Source organism: Liolophura sinensis, chromosome 7, assembly GCF_032854445.1.
Source record: "Liolophura sinensis isolate JHLJ2023 chromosome 7, CUHK_Ljap_v2, whole genome shotgun sequence".
NCBI classification, from domain to species: domain Eukaryota; kingdom Metazoa; phylum Mollusca; class Polyplacophora; order Chitonida; family Chitonidae; genus Liolophura; species Liolophura sinensis.
In genome coordinates this window covers 29,800,033-29,823,180 of record NC_088301.1, presented here as the reverse complement: position 1 = coordinate 29,823,180, position 23,148 = coordinate 29,800,033, and the positions used below count along the sequence as shown (strand labels likewise).

The window sequence follows — 23,148 nt, the reverse complement described above, 5'->3', positions numbered from 1 at the left end:
TTCAGTTTTACTAATTTTATGGGACTCCCAGGTTTGTGGATAAAATAATCAGATTTTCCTTGTTCTGTTCAAGCTTGTAAAAATGGAACATATGGTCCTGACTGCCAGCATGAGTGTCACTGTAAGGGAGGTAACCCTTGTGAGCAGAGTGGCTCATGCCCTGTGGAGAAGAATGGACTGCGTCTGTGTGAGCCTGGATGGATTGGGCCCAAGTGTAATACAGGTCTGAGTTATTACATTTACCTTCAGAGTATTCCTTAATGTAATTGCATTAGTATCTTGCTGTATTACAGAACAATATTGTTTTAGGGTACAGAGATAATGTATGGTTGTGACATGCCCTGATACCCTCATGCAATACAGGCTGTCTCTCAGTGTTGTACTGCTAGGGCTTCGTTTGTAATAATGTTATTTTCTGTGGTCACAGTAGAAAGGACAATTATCTGGGTAGTTCCTTATGAAAAATTCAGAGCAACCCTGTCAGTAGGCACTTCTAACTAAGACATTACATCCACAGTGTGATGTCATGTTGTGACTTGATATTGACACAGTAGATTGAAGGATGTTATCTCCTTGCATGGGATTGTGTGTAAAATATTGAAAAAATGATATCTTGTTGGTGGTTTTATTTATCTTAACATGAATTCTGCCATGTTAAAAGAGCGACACTTAACCCTATCATGCTGCAAAAGAAGACATCATGTTTTGCTGGGATGTCATTCTGTTGTCATTTTGATGCCATCTGAAAATTGCATATTGGGAGCACAGGACTGGCTCTTTTACCTTTATAATAGTAATTGTTGCCTGGACACTGTTTATTCATTTGTGAAATATATGACGCTTTCACGCTGAAGCAAAGCATGTAATATGAAAACATTGTCGCGCAACAGCTGAAAACAAAACCTTCTCACTTGGTACTTTAGAGATAATAAACATGAAGCCTGTCAGAAACGTCAAAGCTGTGTAGGGCAAAGAATTGTTTTGTCATTAGCAATCCTGGTAAATAAGTGTAGAAATTTCATTGTGTTTGTAGCCTGTTCTGCCAACCGTTATGGGGAGGGGTGTCGAAGTGAGTGTGGCCACTGTCATGATATGGCTGAGTGTAATATCCACACAGGAGCATGTCCTCAGCTCCTACCTAACACTGCTGTGTGTCAGGAGGGTTGGACAGGGGACAGGTGTGACACAGGTAAGCTGGCGGCCTTACAGGGCACTTAAAAAGGTACTATGAAACCAAGAGTATTGTGAACTGAAGAAAGATGTACCAAACATAAAATCAGAAAAATGTTGATTTTTGAAGCATATTTTATAATTTTAAATAAACCCTCTCTTGTAAATCAACAATTGTACTTTAAATTGTAATGTTATATATTAGGCCTCACCATATACCTCATGTTAAAGTCCTAGTCCAGCGAAATTACGTTAGCAAAAAGTAAAAGTTTGATATATTGTTTTTAGTGGGAGTAGAATAAAAAGTTTCTCCAAATTTAATGTTTTGTTTTTTGTGTTTTTTATCAACTTTGCAAAAACCTGTTTGTACTCGGTAATTTCCGTGGCTACGTACTTTATGTCGTCACAAGAAGACATATGAGTTCATTGTTCATAGTAATCATTGGATACCAGCAATAGATATGACAAAAAAAACTACACAGAAAAGCAGTTTTTTTAAAGCTGACTGCAATATTTCGGAAATGTGTTGCCCACGGCGGTTCTGATTGCTACCCATGTGTAGCCTAGTTTTAGCAGCATTTTCATTATTGAATCCAGAGACTTTCTCATTTGAGTTGAGCTACAAGCTATTTGACATTCTAGTAAACAGAGGTTTTGTGCCGATTAAATTACACATGAACTTGATCACCCGGATTGCAGACAAGTAATGCCTGTGCCCTTCAGCAGTGCAATCACCGATGTCTAACAATGAAGCTATCGCTGTTTTGTCGTTATCCGCCATTTTACCTACAGTGAGGATCTACCTGTGACGTCACACACTTCACACAGCACCTCGGCAGATGTCTCCGGGCCTGCCCGGCACGAGTCCAAGACGGACTTTAAAAAGCCTTTTTACTGTGGCAAAATAGTAAATTTAAAAATTTTTTACGTCCGTTTTTAGTGGATTTATGAAGCCTATCATTTGGCTGAAGTAGCTCTTTAAAAACTACAAATGAAATAGTCCATGTTTCCTCTAACCACAGTTTCTGACACAGAACTTCATTTCGAGGAGGTACTAACTACTGACTAGTGCCAGAGCTAGATTATGCATGAAATTTCTCATGCACCCTCCATTGTACAGGTCTCTGATCTATTTTGCTGCAGTTTCACAAATAGATGAAGAAGCTTGGCGTCAGCGTACACATATTGATTGAGAGGTATCAATTAAACGTTTAAACTGTTGATATATTATGTGTGTTGACAGTTTGTTTTTGTTGACAGAGGAGAAATCAGCAGCTGACAACACAGTGTTACTGGTGTGTGTGTGCATAGCTTGCACAGTCCTTCTAGCTGCCCTTGCCATCTTCCTAATCTTCTATCTTAGGTCAGTTCTGTTCTATGATGTGACTTGATGGAAGACATTTAGATAATTTGCAAAATTAAAAAAAAAGAATAGCTCATTATTACACCTGTCCAGGTGGCTATATTTTGCAAAGAATTAAGCCTCTGTACAGTATAGTAAGAAAAATACCTCAGAGTAAGGTGATTGCATTTTATAAAATGTAAATTTTTCAACATAAAGCTTTCCTGTGCATCTGCGTTGAAAATTGGATTTGTTTTTTCTAATTTAACCCCTGCATTGGCGCTTGTGGAATGCAGGCTTGAAGTTGAAGTGTTTGGTGTCTTGTGTATTCTGTGATGATATGTGACATGATAACATGGTGCTATGTACTTTACGACATATATGCACATGACCATTGACAGACGGAGAACACTGGCTAAGAGAAGACAAGCCAATGGAGATGACCCCCAGCAGCTGTTCAATCTCCTGGGCCCAGACGAAAGGAATGGTGTTCCTAAATCAGGTATGTCTGGTTCATCTCTGATCAAACCGACTGAGCAACGTGAAAGCACATACAGTGCCCGGCATTCTCCCTTTGAATTCATCACTCTGTGGCTGTGTCAAAGAAAGAAGTGTACAAGCCTGCTCAGATCACACAGTATTAGGCCATGGTGCAATGATGTCTTTATAAATGTGCGTTTATAAATGTGCAGTGTTCAGGTGGAATTGACTTTCAGTGTCAGCATTCAAAGAATAGACATATATCAGATTATTACTGTTCAGTCGAGACTGTCTGTCACACAGTGGAGACCGTCACCTTGTCATGTTGCTGGTAGTCATTATATGGTTAGGAATTGATACCAAACATAAGCAAGACTGACAGGCAATAATTAGCAGCTATTCTTAATAAATTCTGAACTTTGATTTCATTAGTGAATATCAGTTTTCTGCTTAAAATCTGGTATAGCATTTTTTAAGAAGCGGTGCAACCTGTGATAGCTCCCTCCGTTGCCAGATCTCCTTGGTTTCCTGTCAGCAGACAGTGAAGCCTTCTGTACACTAGGTTTGAAAAGGTATATATACACCATATGGACAGCAGGCCATTAAACATGTCACCTAGGCAAAACAGATATTGTACACAGGTGCATGTAAAAATGAATATTTAAAGGACAACAAAATTTTAAAAAATGACAAAAATTTTTCTATCTGGTGGTGCCTGCCGCATAATTTTGCGATTTTTGCTCACCTTACATGGCAAAGCTGGCATAAACCGCTGAGTCCATCGCGCTCTCCATCTTTTAACACCCAGTAATTTATGCTGGGGGTGTGTTGACTCTCAGCCAATGAGAGTCCTTAAAACTGCCGGCTTGTCCCGTAAACTTGGAACCTACATGCGACATTCCGATTTCTCGATCGTAAAGCAGAAAACGAACTGTACTGTATGCTACCTTCTGGGAAGAATTCTACTGGAAATGCACGGACTGCACTTCGGAGGTTTCCGACAGAAATTCTCCTCCTAACACAGAAGATTTCAGGACTAGTTCTTAGGCAAAATGGAGTCGTCCACAGCAGATTTTGGCGTTGACTATATAATTTATCAACTTGATTTATCAACATATGTTTTCTTCTCCTTTAACTAGAGATACAGGTAAGAATGAATGCTTAACTTAAAGGTTGAATGTGACTGCAGAAGTCAAACATGATTCAAGGTTAATAAAGGCAAAGTTAGATTATGGTTGTACTGAAGTTTGCCACTAACTTGAACACTGACATGTGGTTGTGAGAGTTCTACTGTAGCAGTGCTCCTGACCACCATTGTATGGTTGAGCTGGAACACTGAGATGTGGTTGTGAGAGTACTCCCACAGCTGTGCTCCTGGCCACCATTGTTTGGTTGAGCGGGAACACTGAGATGTGGTTGTGAGAGTACTCCCACAGCTGTGCTCCTGGCCACCATTGTTTGGTTGAGCGGGAACACTGAGATGTGGTTGTGAGAGTACTCCTATGGCTGTGCTCCTGGCCACCATTGTTTGGTTGAGCTGGAACACTGAGATGTGGTTGTGAGAGTACTTCCATAGCTGTGCTCCTGGCCACCATTGTATGGTTGAGCTGGAACACTGAGATGTGGTTGTGAGAGTACTTCCATAGCTGTGCTCCTGGCCACCATTGTATGGTTGAGCTGGAACACTGAGATGTGGTTATGAGAGTACTTTCATAGCTGTGCCCCTGGTCACCACTGTATAGTTCAGCAGACATACTGAGGTGAGGTTGCTTGTATTTCAAGGAAGGTCAAACAATATGTGATATTATGTCTTTTCCTCTTCATCATTTTCCCAGAATTGAAAAGTAACAGAAGACGACTTTTGTTGGGTAAACACTCAGATGAGGGTGGTAAAGTGACACCACTGATTACCACAACTAGTGTGCAAATTAGCAACCTGCTCAACTTCATCAACAGCCAGGGATTTAAGAAGGAACATGAGGTGTGCAAGTGTTCATACTTATTTTTGTGAATTTTAATTTAAACAGTTGATCTGCTAACTGCTGATTTTCGTCATGCCTCAGTGCACATAAACGTACATGTACATGTTATTACATAGCTTTTCATATTTTGCATAATTTTATTAAAGCAATAGGGAGGGCTCCAGTTATCACAACTAATTTGAATTGCTCATCTGTTCATTAGCCTTGCAAAAACGATGCTTGCGAAAGAAGTTTTTAAATACTGTTAGAAATGTTCACCTGGCCTGTCTCAAGACTCAATTAAGCTATGAAAGGCAACATTTGAATTGTACATCTGGTTCAGATGATTGTAGTTGTTATTTTTTCAATATTTTGATAACTTTGACATTCTAATCATACAAAGATTATTAATGGCTTTGTTTAAACAGTCTGTTATCTTCATGAGCTGAGTCTGTGTTATGTATAATTGTTTTTCAGTTACTGCCAAAAGGCTTAACAGCCAGTACAACAGAGGCCAGTAAGCCAGAAAACAAAGCCAAAAACCGATTCCAAGGCATCGTTGCCTGTGAGTACATGTGTTACAGATACTGTATACCAGCAGTTAATGTAACTTTTTACACCTTGACTTAAAAGAGGATCACTACAGTTTTGCTTGAATCATTGCTCATGACTTATGGGTGTATATTTGTGTAAAAGAGTGCCAATCTCACTTTGGATAGAACAACTGATATAACTGAAGTGAACTGTCTTCACTTCACAAATCTTCACTGTTTGTATAAGGCTTGTTATATTTCTATTAAAGAATGGACAACAAAAAATGTAACCTTAGTTACAGCCATGTTTTTAGGCGTGGTTGGTAACTGTAAAAGTCAAATTTTAATGCGGAATTGAGATGAGGTCATGGGATTCCCAATTCCCAATCTTAAGAGTTGCTCAATGTAATGATTTTAAATGAGATAACCGGTAAATCTTTGTCAGTAGCAGTGTAATTTGGTCTCCCTAAGTTGTCGAGAATTGATAAAAACATGTGAATCACGTTAGTTTGTGTACCTGATGAACTTGTTCACTTCATGCCTGGGGCCGGTTGCATGAAGCATACAAAGTGTTAAGTTGCCCTTACCTAAGCGTACTTTATATCTCTACAACGTACATCGTCATGGTAGTTAAGGGTAGACTTGGCTAAGTTAGCTTCATGAAGCCATCCACTGGTTCTTGCATAGCTAGCATTCTGGGCACACCAGCATCAGCTGTTGTCTGAACATACAGGCCAGAAAGAAGGAATAATTCGGCTTGTAAAGCAACTATCTTGCATTGCTGGCAACAATATTTTGTCTTTCCCAACAGGGACTGGTTGTTGCAATGGTGACGGGACATAATTTCATTTTCTTGAAAAAAGCTTGTGCGTTTCCACCTTCATTCTTGTGAGGTACATGTAGCTGGCATTTGGCTTCATGAGAAATAGACTTAAAGGTGTTCGTCATCTAAAAATAGAACTCTGATGTATCTTCTCTGTTTTTGTTATTAGATGATCATTCTAGGGTTGTACTCAATCTTAAAGATGGTGTGCCTTGTTCGGATTATATCAACGCCTGCTTCGTTCATGTAAGTGTACCTTAAATCAATGATCAACCTACAGTGTGTAGACAGATATCTTGTACTGGGCTTGTACTTATCAAGCTACATTAAGTCATAAATTGAAAGTGCTTTGAAAACCAAACAGGAAAGAACCAAACCCAACTTGTTAGTACACTGCGCAAATTTTAAACTTCCTCCAGTTTGGATTTTTTACTTAAATCTAAAAAAGTCAGATATCATGTCTTGGAAAATGCACACATGACCAAAACACCAAATCATGCTAGACTCAGATATAGTGTCCTGGTATATATGTGCAAATGGAGTTATAAAACACTAAGTCAGCAATCATCCCAGACTAAGATATCATGTACTGGTATATGTACAAATGGAGAGTAAAACACTAAGTCATCACTTAACCTAGACTTGAGTATCATGGCCATCTATAACCCCTGAACCCTTAGAACAAAAACGTGTAACTTTGTCACCAATGTTCTTTGTTCATTGACCTTCAATGCATGCTTGTTTTTACCTTCCTTACCTTGTCTGCCTCTTCTCTACCTGTATATCCTCTAGAGATCTGCAGCAAGAGCACTGTGGTGTAGATAACGAATATGTGGATTTAAAACCCTCCTTTTATTCATTTTACAGGTATGCTTCAGTAAAATGGACAGGCTTATGCTATAGTAAAACTGCCTGTCACTTGTGTAGGATTTTTTGCTACTCGGCGTTTCTAGTAGAACCAAGCAAGACTATAATGAATATATGACATCTCTTGTCTTCTCTTTTTCAGGGTTATAATGAACAGTTTCGATATATTGCTTCCCAAGGTGAGTGCTCATAATACAAGGACATTATGGGGACATGGAGGCATGCTTATATGTATAAACACAGGGTTTGTCTTGAATGCCAATGCTGCTTGAGCTAGTGTCAGGTACATGTACCTGGTGAGATATGGAGGGGAGTGGGGTGTCTTTTGTCCATTCCCAGTTTTGTGCACTCTTAATCCTGACTGTCATCACTTGGGGGGTATATTCCTCAGTATGGAAAAGAACATCAATGAAGGGAATAAAGTCAAAGCTGATATTATTAGATAATTGTTAAACAGGTCCACATGTGTGTTTTCTGTAATCAATCTTGTGCCATCCAAAAGACAAGTTGTTTAAAACTGGCTTGATGTTAACACTTTCATATAGTATGGTCCATATTTTTAAATAAAAAAAAGAATACACTTTTTAGGTACACAGTAGTGCTAGAGGGCAAGTGAGGTTGACAGCAATAACATGTAGCTTTTCTTCTTCAGGATACAGATTTATGCATATATTTACACATATATATAATATAATATAAAATACAAATATTCAGCACAAACCAGACACTGGCAAAACTTAATCAACAGCATTATGTCTATTTCTGCTTTATACTTTCTTGGATGTAGCACAGGATCCAGTGCTAAAAATTGGCTGACACTGCTTCAGCAGGCCTCAGAGTCAACCAGAAATACATGTTAAATGTTCAGATTATTGGGTTAACAGGCCTCCATGTTCCATGCCAATCATTTGTTACCCCTGTAATGTTCAGATACCACATTGGTCCAACAATTTAAAGGTGGTTAAAATAACATTTTATATCATTGTTTGGGATTTCAACTTTTTTTTTTTTGTGATAGCTGACACATGCAGATATATTCGGTGTAACTATGGTTGTATGTTATCAGGCCCTACCTGTCTGATGATGGACGACTTCTGGAGAATGGTCTGGCAGTTTGACTGTACACGGATTATCATGCTGACCAACCTGGTGGAAGATGCCCGGGTATGTCCTGAGGGAGGAGGGGTGGTAAAGTGGGGGAGGGAATGGTAATGGGGTGAGTGTGTGAAGTGGAAAGGAGGTGAGGGGATGGGCATCTGAGGGAGTAGGAGAGGCTTTATGTGTGAAGAATTGTGTTGCTGATATTGTACATGTCAGGGTTTCAATAAAGCCGTTCGGATGCAGGTATTCAGTCAGGTATTCAGTATTTTGTTTCTATAAGCTTTCATCCAGTACATGTACTTAGGGAAAAAACTTGATTTAAATGCCATTGCTAGAGACAGAAAAGCTCTTCCCAGGCCAACTGCAACAACAACAACTTCCCTTCTTTCTTTTCTGGTGTACACTGCTTCCAAACATTGAACCTATTATTTTGGCAAGAAATGTCAAACCTTTGGCTAGTCACGGCAATGGACAAAAAAACGGGATGTGTCAGGGTTAATGTTCAGTGATTCAATTATTACCTTTCACAAGATATTAGCTTCGCCTGTCTGCATCTTACCGTTCAAAACGGCTAATAGTGTGGTTCTCATAACTTTCATTCAAACTTCACTTTGTGACTATAGTACAGGGAAAAGTTTGATATTTCCGGGGGGTGGGGGGTGTACGAGGGGAGGAAGGGTGCGACAATTTTAGCTATTCTCTGTTTTTATGAATTTTTTGCCAAATCCCCTGAATGGCCTCTTAAAGATCAGCATAACAACTCTTTCGTCAGTTATTTTTTTTCAAATCTATCAAGTAATATTTTCCAAAAATATGCTTTGCATGTTGCATTAGAATGTATGCAAATATACTGAGTATCTTCAAAGATTTCACATAAGAAAAATTAAAACATAAAGACCTACAATAAAAACATTGGATACTTGGATACAACACGGGGATACAGTACATGTTCTGGTGTGTTATTATGTTTTATTGAACAGGTCACTGGAATTTTGAAGTCTGTCCTAGGATATTTTAAAAAAAAATAGATAAAATGTGAAAATATTTAATATTCAATACTGATATACTTGAGGGCCAAGCAATTACTAAAATATACAATTTAGAAGAAAGACTTATTCGGTGTTTAGCTGAAATGATATGTAGGAAAACATGTAACCTTTGGACCAACCAAACCTGTCAAATATTTAACAGACGGACCTTTTTTAAAGTAATACTTAGTACTTCCTCCGATTTTGGGCATTACTTTTGTGTGAGACCGCACCATAAATATAAACCTTCTGCTACAGGGAGACAATGGTTGGATGTGAACGAAAGACGATTGAAAGCCATGTTAAGCCATAAGTTAACACTTACATGTACACGTAAATGGGTGAACAATAAATGTTTATGTTTTCAGAGGAAATGTGACTTATACTGGCCCACTAGTGGAAACAAGAAATTTGGAGATGTGTCAGTTACACTGCTGGAGACGGAGGCCTATGCAGATTTCACCATTCGCACTTTCAACGTCAGTAATGAATTGGTAAGATCAAATTTTTCGCTGTTAATTGCTCGCACTTCTGTCAAATGTTGGTGAGTGAAATTCTGTTGATAATTGTTGTTATGTATTGGGATAGCACTAGTCATTACAGGTTATCCTCATGTTGAGAAGGGAATATGGGGATTTGAACGCAGCCAAATGGAAAATCAGCTAGGTGATATGGAGACTAAATTATTGGATGTAATCAACATTTCCATAGCTTTAGTGGGGCCTCCGTGGCTCAGTTGGTTAGCGCTCTGGTACAGCGTAGTGACCGAGGAGTCTCTCACCAGTGCGGTCACTGTGAGTTCAAGCCAAGTTCATGTTGGCTTCCTCTCCGGCCGCAGGTGGGAAGGTCTGTCAGCAACCTGCGGATGGCCGTGAGTTTCCCCCGGGCTCTGCCCAGTTTCCTCCCGCCATAATGCTGGCCGCCGTTGTATAAGTGAAATATTCTTGAGCAGGGTGTAAAACACCAATCAAATAAATAAATTCCATGGCTTAGGAGTTATGAGGATAAGACAACAGTAGTAACTTTAATAACTTGTTTGACGTCATTAAGACATACTCTGTCCATTGTTTAAATTTATTATTATTGAATGTTTTTGCCTTGTCAATCAGAGTAAACAGCCTAAAATTTCTCCGATGACTGAATTTTGCCTGATTGTGCGAGTTCTAGTAATTTGGAAATTAGGATTGTAGTGTGACAACCTACTTCAAAAATGTATAATGTTCCAGCAACAAAAGTAATGTACTGTATTATGATATTTATTTGCTATTTATATGATATTTAGTTTGGGCGTACTTGTTTTAGGATCTTTCAGTGCCCAGTCGGATTGTCAAACAGTTTCACTTCACCTCATGGCCTGACCATGGAGTACCTCATTATCCTACGGCCTTGGTTCACTTCAGAGAAAAGGTTCACACTACAAACACTACTGGCACAGGGCCTTTGGTTGTACACTGCAGGTAAGCCTCTCTACACTTCCATAAAGGTTCACACTACAAACACTACTGGCACAGGGCCTTTGGTTGTACACTGCAGGTAAGCCTCTATACACTTCCATAAAGGTTCACACTACAAACACCACTGGCACAGGGCCTTTGGTTGTACACTGCAGGTAAGCCTCTATACACTTCCATAAAGGTTCACACTACAAACACCACTGGCACAGGGCCTTTGGTTGTACACTGCAGGTAGGCCTCTCTACACTTCCATAAAGGTTCACACTACAAACACCACTGGTACAGGGCCTCTGGTTGTACACTGCAGGTAGGCCTCTCTACACGTCCATAAAGGTTCACACTACAAACACCACTGGCACAGGGCCTTTGGTTGTACACTGCAGGTAAGCCTCTATACACTTCCATAAAGGTTCACACTACAAACACTACTGGCACAGGGCCTTTGGTTGTACACTGCAGGTAAGCCTCTATACACTTCCATAAAGGTTCACACTACAAACACTACTGGCACAGGGCCTTTGGTTGTACACTGCAGGTAAGCCTCTATACACTTCCATAAAGGTTCACACTACAAACACCACTGGCACAGGGCCTTTGGTTGTACACTGCAGATAGGCCTCTCTACACTTCCATAAAGGTTCACACTACAAACATCACTGGCACAGGGCCTCTGGTTGTACACTGCAGATAGGCCTCTCTACACTTCCATAAAGGTACACTCTACAAACATCACTGGTACAGGGCCTCTGGTTGTACACTGCAGGTAGGCCTCTCTACACTTCCATAAAGGTTCACACTACAAACATCACTGGCACAGGGCCTCTGGTTGTACACTGCAGATAGGCCTCTCTACACTTCCATAAAGGTTCACACTACAAACACCACTGGCACAGGGCCTCTGGTTGTACACTGCAGGTAGGCCTCTCTACACTTCCATAAAGGTACACTCTACAAACATCACTGGTACAGGGCCTCTGGTTGTACACTGCAGATAGGCCTCTCTACACTTCCATAAAGGTTCACACTACAAACATCACTGGTATAGGGCCTCTGGTTTTATACTGAAGATAGGCCTCTCTACACTTCCATAAAGGTTCACACTACAAACATCACTGGCACAGGGCCTCTGCTTTTATACTGCAGATAGGCCTCTCTACACTTCCATAAAGGTTCACACTACAAACATCACTGGTACAGGGCCTCTGGTTGTACACTGCAGGTAGGCCTCTCTACACTTCCATAAAGGTTCACACTACAAACATCACTGGCACAGGGCCTCTGCTTTTATACTGCAGATAGGCCTCTCTACACTTCCATAAAGGCTCACACTACACCTAAGATTATTCATCCATGTCCAGCCAATACAGTTATTGTTTATGTTATATGAAAGCCTTGTTGTTGTAAAGGCCTTAGCCCTACATGTATATTCCAGCCAGTTTGACATGAATGTGTTTGTGTTGAAGCGCTGGTATAGGCAGAACAGGGACATTCATTGGACTGGACTATCTGATCGATCAAGCGAAGGTTGAGGATAAAGTGGACGTACTACATTGTGTGCTGAGCATGAGGAAGCAGCGTGTCAACATGATACAGACAGAGGTTTGTATACTATACCCACACACAAACCACCAAACTCAAGTTTTCTTTAATTGCAGATGAAAAAACAAAGATATTGAGACAAACATTTATAAGTGGTAAAGAAATTTGTGAAGCTGCACCGTCTGGTTGGGTTTGTGGGCTAAAATTGTGGCCGACTATTGAACTACTGTGTGGACCTATTCTGTTCTGGGGTGGTGAGGATGGGAGGGACTATATGTGTGCACCCTGTCTGTCAGTATGCCAATCCATCACCAGCTTTGAAGATTTTTTCTGAAAATGATTCATCAATAACATAGTTTTGGAACTCTGCATCCAGATTAGACAACATAATGGCTGTTTTCCAATTCTATTCAAGTTCAAGTTTTGGACTACTACATATGTGTCCAATTTGAACAAAATTATGGCCATTTTGGACAGTGTAACACATTTTTATTCAGAATGGTTGATTGTGTTGAATTGAAACTTGCCACATGCATATCTTCACCATGACAATTCATAGATCAAGATTGTCAGGCTGTTTTGCCCATTTTCAACAAACTTATCATCTATTTTGCTCTGGTATGGATTTTGACATAGGTATTGTTCTGAAACCATGAGAGCCGACCACTTCAGTCGCCTAATGGTCAGAGCCGTCTCTCCAATTCTGGAGACCCAGGATCCAACCCGGATCAAGTCATACCAAAGACTTTAAAAATGGTACTTGTTATTGCCGAGTGCCAGAGAGTAAGAAAAACATGGCTGGTTAGCCCGGTGTGAGTAAAATGGGTGGGGTGTCATGTCTGATGTGTTCGTATCTTATTTCAACCATTCATTCATTAAAACCAGTAGATGGTCGTGGGTTTCCCTTGGACTTTGGCTGGTTTCCTCTCACAATAATGCTGGCCGCCATAGTATAAGTGAAATGTTCTTGAGTACTGCATAAACCAAATCAGATCAAATGAATCAATAAATAAACAGATCGGTAGAGGACATGGTTAATCTGATGGCGTCTTCCTTAACTGTTTCTGACTGACTTATCACTTGTATTCCAGGAGCAGTATGCTTTCTTGTATGAGGCACTGGCTGAGGCAGTTCTTCTGTCAAACATGTCCATGGAGGCATCAAAGTTTGAGGAAAAGTATAGAGAATTACAAATAGAAGATTCAGATTCCGGCAAAACAGGCCTTCTCGAGCAGTTTGAGGTAAGGAGAAATTGAAATAATTTAAAACAGAACATATGAAAGAAATGACCTTCTGTTAAGCGGTTTAAATCTTCGTGTGCTGCTGAAATTTTGTACTGGTGTACCGTATAAAGTACATATACCTTAAATGACCTTAAAAATTCATCCATGACTAACTTGCCCATTTTACCTTATTCTGAGCATTCTATTGATTCTTGAAAGGTGTTTTGAGGTTAGTGGGAACATGGGATGATATTTTACTGGAAAAAAGTTTCAGCAACAAAAATAATATTTTGTGACATTTATTAGCCTCTAGAAATGCACTTTTGTGGACGAAATTTTAGGTGATTTAGGGTATATGTAGTAAATCTCCTAGCTGTATTGGGATATATGGTAGACTTACCACATTTATACCAATCCTGTCCAGCTGAAGCTGTTAATGATGAGTAATATCCTTAATTTTTTTCAAGATGCTGGCATCCTTGTCCCCTACAGTGACAGAGAAGGACTGTGTCAGTGCCTGCCTTCCTGAGAATCTCCATAGAAACAGAGACCCTAGTGTCCTTGCTGGTCAGTGTTCCTACACACAATTGAAGCCCTTTTGGGTTGGAGGGACTTTTTGTGCATGTGAAGATATAAGGAGATCATCATAAAGCCTAGCTAATGTCACACTGCGATAACTGAGAGCTTATGTCACACACGACTGCACGCATCTGCGACGGGGTGGATGTAACTGGAACTAGTTGATCTCAGTCATAAGAGCACTGATATCACCGCGCCGATTTTCTGTCAGTGGTCAAGTTATGCCATATGACCACCACATCACTGTTCAAGATAGCTCAGTAAAAGCCCCATTCAGTAATCACATGATTTACACGTGCTATTTGATTGGCTAGTTGTACAGATGCTGTTGTAACTCAACCACAAAGGTACTTATGCCACTTGGGTCCATGAGCAACTAATCAAAACCAGTTCCAACTGGTCACTGAATGTAGAACATGCTATCATGAATCGTAACTAGTTGCCAACAGAGCGCTCATATCACATTCCTAGCAGTGAACAATCAGTTGCCGATTGTTTCAGACTGCTCTTGGAACTGATTACAACTGTGTAGTTAGTAGACTCAACACAACTGTGACATAAGCTAGGTTTAGACTTGTGCGTGATCAAAGATGGTGTGTCAGCTCTCGTCTGAGGACTGGCTGGAATTTTGACTGGAGTCATGCAGTCGGCATTTATTGGAAGCACGTTGTCATAGGTGTGTTATACAGTGTAATAGCCATTGACTGGCATATCCAACATACACTGATATTTCTTGTGGTCTTGCGCAGTACTGTACCCTGATTTTATGATATTTCAAGATGTAATTTTTCTTTGAAACTTGTGTTTCAGCATGCATGCATGTTGAGATAAATGCCATAAGCTTTTAAGCCATGTGTAATCGCCTAGATGAGAAATTATCCATTGTTGGTAGATAATGTGTTGTAGTTGTTTGTCGTACTTGTGTGTATGAGAAGTCCCTAATGAAAGTGTCATTCCATCCTGATATCTGTAGTTGACCACTGGAGGCCCTTCCTATCCACACAATGGACAGATACAACGGATTACATTAATGCTGTGTTTTTACCTGTAAGTACAGATATCTTACCATTCCTAATACTGGTTAAGTGATGGACCTGTAAGACCTACACTTACATCAGTGTATTGTAGGTTTAATGTATTTGATGAATATTAATTACCTTAAGGGGTCATGAGTTTCTCCTTGGCTCTGCTTGGTTTCCTAGCACTATGATGCCAGCTGTAGTCATGAGAGGGAAATAGTTTTGAGTATGGCCTAAAACTCCAATCAGATGTTAAAATAAATAAATAAATAAAAAAATATTATTGTTATGAGCTTCATGTAATCTAGTCCAGTCATGACAAAGGTCTGTTTACTCTTGTTATCTGACACAGTTTACCCAACTTATTCATGGGACATATCATAAATTCCGCAGATTTTATAAATATTGATTACCCTTGTAATAAGCGAATTAAACAAAACTGTGTATGAACATGTAACTGATTAGGCTGATTCAAGGTGACTTGTTGGGCGGGAGATTGATCTTTGCCCTCAAATGTAAGTCCACTATCACGAGAAATAGTTTAGTGACAACCAAATAAAAGGGTTCTGAATCTTTTACCGATGGTTTGATGTTTTGTCTTCTATTGGTTTGTATCATGTGATATATAGATTAATCCCATGTTACTACTGTATTTCGTGTGTGGTTTCTTACCCTATTAAACCTTTACATTGTAGGCGTACAGAGATAACTGTGCATTCATTGCCACCCAGATGCCTTTACCACACACCACTGTGGACATGTGGCGCCTGGTTCACGGACAGAAGTCACAATGTCTCCTCATGCTGAATGATCTGGAGGCTCTGGAAGATGTGAGTTACTCTGTATATGTGCGGTAATTCCTGAAACATTGTAGCTGGAATTCAGATCTGTCATTCACATGTGCGGGACTCTGTGCTGTGAGTTCAAGGTCAGCTCATGCTGGGTTACTCTCCGGTCGGGGGAAGGTCTGCCAGCAGTCTGCAGATCGCTGTGGGTTTCCCCCAGGCTCTTCTAGGTTTTCTCCCACCATAGTACAGACCGCCGTCATGTAAGTGAAATATTCTTGAGTACAGCATAAAACAGCTGTCATATAAATAAATAAATAAATCACTTCCAGCCGTACACATGTAGGTGACATCATAGTGTGACCCTAACTTCACATCCTACCAGCACATGTACCTGAGCTAAGACGTTGAAAGAATCCTTACCAGACGGCCAGCATTTCCTCACATGCTATGTGTTAAAGAAAAAGAGCAGAAATCTCTTTGTAATTTCATGAATCAAAAAAGGAAGAGCCTCTTATTAATACGATCTGTGTGAGTTATGTTGGTTTCCTCTCTGGTCTTGAGGCCTCCGTGGCTCAGTTGGTTAGCGCGCTAGCGCAGCGTAATGACCCAGGAGTCTCTCACCAATACAGTTGCTGTGAGTTCAAGTCCAGCTCATGCTGGCTTCCTCTCTGGCTGTATGTGGGAAAGTCTGTCAAAAACCTGCAGATGGTTGTGGGTTTTCCCAGGGCTCTGCCCAGTTTCCTCCCACCATAATGCTGGCCGTCGTCGTATAAGTGAAATATTCTTGAGTACAGTGTAAAACACCAATCAAATAAATAAATAAATAAAATCTCTGGTCTAACGTGGGATGGTCTACCAGAAGTCTACCAGAAGCGGATGTTTCCCACTTGTACCAAAAATGACCCAAACTTTATTCTCTCCTTTATTCCTTATTCATTCCTTCTAGGCCAGTTAGTATTTGCGGTCTTGTATTTATTAGGAAAAATGTGTTTACTGGCCTTACGATGACACGACAGAGGGGATGTTTGGACCTTACAAAGTCCAGGTGATAGAGGTGGAGAAGAAAACCCTGTATGATATACAAACAATGACAGTCACCTACACACCCATGGTAAGTACAAGCTTCATTCTCACACTCCATTTACACCTTGTTGCTTTGATAAAAGAGAGGTTCATAGAGGTCTTTGAGCTAACTCAGTCAATGCAAGAAACAATATTCCTTGTAGCACATTATTGAACAAATTAATTTTAAAATATACCATATATATTTCACTTAAAGTTTGGCATGTGAATGTGCACATACAAAAACACATATAATCCTTTAAATGATTGTTTTGATGCCGTCACTTAAGAAAGTAATATGAAATTAATTCAACTTCGGGAAAAAGCTCTCTTAAGTGGCCATATAAATTGCATGAATTATTTGCTGATCAAAAGGCAATGCTTCATTCTCTAAGACACTAAGCTTTCCTATAACTGTAGACCTGAAGGAAATATGTTTTTATTGTGGAGTTTTAAATGTATCAACATTAAAGTGTTTATTGATATTGCCATTATCACTCACAACACATCTGATGACTCCTCGTCTTCATATGAGTGAAAAACTGTTTAAGTACAACATAAAACCCCAAGCATATAGTTAGATTAAACAGTAGACATCTGCTTGGAAGTGTTCAGCAGTGATCAAAGACTTGAGGTAATCTAATTTGCTGTTTAGATAGTTTTCATCTCAGATTAGTTTACCATTTATTGTGCTTTTATCTTAGTTGTGATCATAAAGATTTCTTTGTCTCCTCCAATAATTACTTGTATATATCTTCGGTAACCGGAAATCATTCAGTGTAAACGGATCTCTCCATTTCAGCCTGACAAGGTGCCATTTACTGTGAAGCAGTTTGTGGTCAAGTTTTGGCCTGAGGGTAGAGATGTGCCATCAAACCCTGGCGACCTAGTGACGCTGATAGAAGAGGTGGATAGGTGGAGGCAGCAGTCTGGCCAGGGACCTGTTATTGTACACTGCATGTTAGTACCACACTTTGCTCAATTCTCATAGGAATCGGCCCTGATAGCGCAGTTTGTACAGCATCCGCTTCAGGAGCGATAAATCCAGGATCAATCCTGGGTCGAGTCACACCTAAGATCTTGAAGGAGGAAGTTGTAACTTCCTCGTTTGGCGTTCAGCATGAAGGGGATAGTGCTACAACTGGTTGTCCAGTATCAGTATAACGGGGCGGCTTACTTACCTTCAGTAAGGCGTCTCAGTGAAGCAGCACTAGATAAAAGAGCGGTGGAAAATCCGTCCTGCAACAAGGAGGCACATTACATGCACTCTAAGGACTCCTTTGCCGTCATATGACTGAAAAATTGTTAAGTACGACATTAAGCCCCAAACACTCACTCACTCACTCACTCACTCAATCCACATAGGGAGCCACCAGGGCAACACAATGACAGGAGCCTCTCTCCAATCCAGTCGCTGTGAGTTCAACTCCAGCTCATGCTGGCTTCCCTTCTGGCTGTATGTGAGAAGGTCTGTGATCAACCTGCACATGGTCATAGCTACCCCCTGGAAGGCTGTGCCTAGTTTCCTTCCAGTATGATGCTGGCCGCTGACATATAAGCACAAAATTCTTACGGTTTAAAACAGCAGTCAAATAAACAATTAAGTAATTCAGTCCACACATTTTGGTATATGTATTAACATGCAGTGGTGTAGGACTACAGGCCAAACCTCTTTTTGAAAATAAACTTTGTGATTTTGGGGAAATTAAACATGCAGACAATTTGGTTGTACATTGCAGGAATGGGGCAGACAAGTGTGGTCTGTATTGCGCTGTGTCTGGAATCCTGGAGAGACTGAAGACTGATCAAGAAGTTAACATCCTCCAGACTGTGAAACAGATGAGAATCAACAGGCCACAAGTCATAAAAAACCTGGTCAGTTTACACGGACAGACATAAATTCAGTGAGAGGCATTTAGAAGTTGAGAGAATAACATCACACGGCTTCTCTATGGATAACAATTTTTTGATTTATTTCATTGCAATGTTTCGATTAAGGCTTTGACACCGCTACAGCAGTGTTTGTTGTGTAACCCGATACCGCTCAACCTTGCTTCGTACTGAGTCAACTCGCATTCGCAGGATTTGATTAGACGAAGGTGTTAACGTCTATTGTACCTCCAAAAATGAAGGAAATGGGGCAAAAGCGGCAATTTCATGCTGCCCTTCTCTTTCTGTCCCTCAACAGAGGTTGCGGATTTTAGACCAATCAACGACAAGCTTAGGCCGATGCAGTTAACCTAGATATTTCAAAGCTGAGTAGGGGCCTCCGTGGCTCAGTTGGTTAGCACGCTAGCGCAGCATAGTGACCCAGGAGTCTCTCACCAATGCGGTCGCTGTGAGTTCAAGTCCAGCTCATGCTGGTTTTCCCTCTGGCCGTATGTGGGAAGGTCTGTCAGCTACCTGCGGATGGTCGTGGGTTTCCCCCGGGTTCTGCCCGGTTTCCACCCACCATAATGCTGGCCACCGTCGTATAAGTGAAATATTCTTGAGTGCGGCGTAAAACACCAATCAAAAAAAAAAAAAAAAAATCAAAGCTGAGTATGTATGATGCTGTGTCTTATTGTTACATGACATAGGAATGTAAAAGTTTACTGTATGTGTATTATTTTTTTTTTCATGTCATGGCATCTGGGGGTAAAATATCACAAATATAAAAACAAAATTGATATCTATAAACTGTGCGAAATAATACTTTTATCACAGAAGGACATTCCGATACTTCACTTTTGTATAAATCATAAAATCAAATCTGATATGTAAACAAACTCAAATTCTTTTATTTGTAGACATAAACAGCATGAAATGATATTAACTCGGGGAGGTAAACATACTGGCTAGTGTGTTGTTTGAAAGGTCATATGTATATTTGCGCAGGGCCTGCAAAGAAAAGCAAGGTAGAATGTACATTCTAACGTGCTTGACAACGATATTAGAATGTACATAGAAACGTTACAATGAAATAAATCAAGCGAAATGAAATAAAACCATGGAAGTATTGATGTTTCTTGATGGCTTCAGTTACAATCACTGGTTACTCAGAGAATCAATAACATTTCCACAATACTCCACACTTTAAGTGCCTCTCTTGTCAAATAACAAGAAAATGTCTTCATAAAGACAGGTAAAGAACACTGATGAAATAAATAACAAACCTTAGCAATATTTTATTGTGTATGGAACAATTTCAGATTGTTTTGTAAATTGTGTTCTTTATTCCTGAGTGTATTATATCTGAATTCTGTGTGAATTATGTGAAGGAAATGTCCTTGTAAGTGGCATAAAACTCCAGTGAAATGGTTTTAAATCAATTTATTATTGCATAATGCATACATTTGTTGAATTAACAAATGGCAGATTATATATCTTGTTTCTTTCGTTGTAGGCCCAGTATCAGGCATGTTTTGATTCAGTGGTTGCTTTCCTGGAGAGTTTCCAGACCTACTCAAATTTCAAGTAAAACTTGAATCGTTTCATCAAAGACACCGACTGACGAATATTCCTGTTGAAGTTCACCAAATACTGTTTGAACTGACTGACTTCTTTATCTTCCCAGTCAACATTTTATATATGAACACATGTTCTGGGGGAAAACGTGGGATCAAATCTCATCAGTGTACATGGGCAGTATTTGTTTTTAAATGTACGTATATGTACTGTATAATCAATTTCAGAACAACTTGTCTTGGAGCAGAGCTTTTTGGAAAAGCTTTTCTCATATTTTCTCATATTTGGAATCGTCTCATTGTAGGTACATGTACATAAACAGTTTATGTACCCATGTACACCATATGCATTAGCTAAGGCTTGATCTTTCATGTTAAATTTGCATGCAGCTTTTGGCAGCACAGTGCATCAATCAATCCCTTGGTGGAGATTGCTTTCAGATAGCCCAGCAATCATCACAAGCCCCAGTAGATTGAAGGATTTGTGATATGAGAGTGGTTGGCGAAATTACATTCCATTTTTGCAATACCTATCATTAATCTAGTTTATTTGTCTGTGTGTGTGATTTGAAAGTATTGGAATGTTTGGATGATTTTCTTCTGCAGGAATTTTTTTCTGTTCTATATGTATATATCATTGTGGCAGAGACGGTAGAAAATGCCAAACGGTAGGAACTGTACAAAATGTGGCTTTATCTACACTAAATAAACACCTAATGTCACAATTTTTTTCACATGTTAGCGATTTAAGGGAGCATTGTACACATAATTATTGGAAAGTACACTTACAAGGGAGGCACATTTAAAATGTAGTTTGTTCAATCAAAAGGGATTTCCCCAAAGGTCGTTGATTTCTGATGACAGTTTTCGTTGCTCTTTCAGCCTCATCCAGTGAGTGATTCACTTTTACATGATGGCTTCATCACTTTGATTATTTTTCATAGAAAGTGTTGATTGCTGAACTTTGACATTGGTACATTCCCATCCTGTAATGTTGATTTCATCTAGTCCATCAAGTGACCATGGTCATTCATCTTTAGTTCCCCACATTTGTATCTCTGGATTGACTGATACCTGATTGGACTACATTTCAGTGGAGTTCATCTGTATAAATATGTATTTTATTCTAGTCAAATTGTGTACTATCAAATTCAGCTAATTCTGATAGTACAAATTTTGCAGATACAGATGTATACATATATTTAGCATCTTGATTAACAATTTTTGTGATACCACATAAAAGAAATAAATTTAATGTTACATTCATACCAGAGTATGTCTACACACACCTAGAAGTCACTGATACCCTCATTCTTCAACCTCCTCTCATTATGAAAGAATAATTTCCAGTGCAAGGTACGCATTTTTTGACTTGATTTTGGAGAGGATTGACAAATTTCATGGCTTCACAAAAAGTATAATTTTATGAGTCAAAACAGAATAATGCCTTCACAATATGCTTCAATAAAACACCTTTCAAACGTGAAAAGTTTGAAGAATTACAGTATAATTACAAATTTGATTAATATTTGCTTCTCCGGATTCTGATATTGATTGACTAGCACAGATCAGCGGCAGCTATCTGATATATATATATATATATATATATATAGATATATAGATATATATATACATATTAAGCATTTAACAGAATCGATGGTGATTGGTTAGCAATAGAAGATCCTCGGGTACATTTTCTACTGGGTTGCGTTTAATTCCCAGAAGCTGTATTCAGATTTGATGTGAGTACCAGTAATTCAGCTAGCTCGAGCTTATTTGTCTCACAGGTGTGTGAAAGGCCGTGGATTTTGTGCCCCTTTCATGTTAAGGTATATGGATTATTTATTGACAACCTCATTTTTATGTGTCTACATTTTTGTTGGGCTCTGTGTATTTACCTTGTTACATGTCAAGTGCAAACCCATCACTTCCCCCAGTTTGATTTTGACAAGTGCCATATTCTCATTCAAGATTATTAAAAAACAAAAATTGTTTTACAGTTACATGTAGAATTCCGCGGCTCTCACTGCTTGTGGAGCCTTGGTAGCAATAATCAGTCGATGCCGCATGTGTGGCTGTTCAATTCACCATGTCCTTCACCATCATGGTATATATAGCTGCACGTTACATGTGGAAAAGTTCATCAGTATCTTGCCAAAAGTCTGAGGTTTATCGTAAGCAGCTCACGTTTCCTCCACTCATAAAACTTTTAGCCATCCTATAAGTGAACATTTTTTTGAGTATGTCATCAAACAATAATGAAATAAATAAGTGTCAGCATCCATCATCTCACATTTCACTTTTTGCAATATTGATTTTGTAAATGGATTCGATGTAAGCATTTAATTGCATGGGAATACTTAAAAGTTTTTTTCATACAAAAGAGAAACAAATTATAATACTATTATGTATAAATACATGTAATCTGGCCACATCAACAACTTTTTCTGTGCCATATTTTGATCTGTATTACTTGAATCAGCAAATACGATCCATGCTTATTATTGTTCATGCTGCAAGCTACATGTTTATTTATAAGCCTTCTGTTTAAATCGCCATGCATTGCTCATAACATGCAGATTTTGTGCCAAATGAAAAACACCCTTGCGTACATGTAAAGCCGAGCTTTGAGAAAAATCAAGTATGTACAAGACGTGCCACAAGTATATTACAGTATTTTAACGTGTTTTGATCAGCCTGTTGCAATTTAGGGTCATGTGCGAAACTTTTTAG

The 23,148-nt window shown here is 39.4% G+C and overlaps 1 protein-coding gene across 1 annotated transcript in view; it reads left to right on the top strand.

Annotated features, from left to right (window-relative positions):
• The window catches only part of LOC135469993 (receptor-type tyrosine-protein phosphatase epsilon-like), a 28,654-nt gene extending 6,663 nt beyond the window's left edge, over positions 1-21,991 (top strand). The window contains exons 7-26 of the mRNA XM_064748674.1: positions 74-223; positions 1,034-1,189; positions 2,431-2,533; positions 2,914-3,014; positions 4,828-4,973; positions 5,431-5,518; positions 6,479-6,555; positions 7,319-7,355; positions 8,243-8,340; positions 9,674-9,799; positions 10,608-10,762; positions 12,223-12,358; positions 13,390-13,539; positions 13,989-14,088; positions 15,074-15,147; positions 15,815-15,949; positions 16,887-17,018; positions 17,772-17,929; positions 18,709-18,844; positions 20,355-21,991. Coding sequence (XP_064604744.1) covers positions 74-223; positions 1,034-1,189; positions 2,431-2,533; positions 2,914-3,014; positions 4,828-4,973; positions 5,431-5,518; positions 6,479-6,555; positions 7,319-7,355; positions 8,243-8,340; positions 9,674-9,799; positions 10,608-10,762; positions 12,223-12,358; positions 13,390-13,539; positions 13,989-14,088; positions 15,074-15,147; positions 15,815-15,949; positions 16,887-17,018; positions 17,772-17,929; positions 18,709-18,844; positions 20,355-20,429 — 2,333 coding nt within the window. The 3' untranslated portion in view covers positions 20,430-21,991. The remainder of the gene's footprint in view (positions 1-73; positions 224-1,033; positions 1,190-2,430; positions 2,534-2,913; positions 3,015-4,827; positions 4,974-5,430; positions 5,519-6,478; positions 6,556-7,318; positions 7,356-8,242; positions 8,341-9,673; positions 9,800-10,607; positions 10,763-12,222; positions 12,359-13,389; positions 13,540-13,988; positions 14,089-15,073; positions 15,148-15,814; positions 15,950-16,886; positions 17,019-17,771; positions 17,930-18,708; positions 18,845-20,354) is intronic.
• Positions 21,992-23,148: the final 1,157 nt, after the last annotated feature.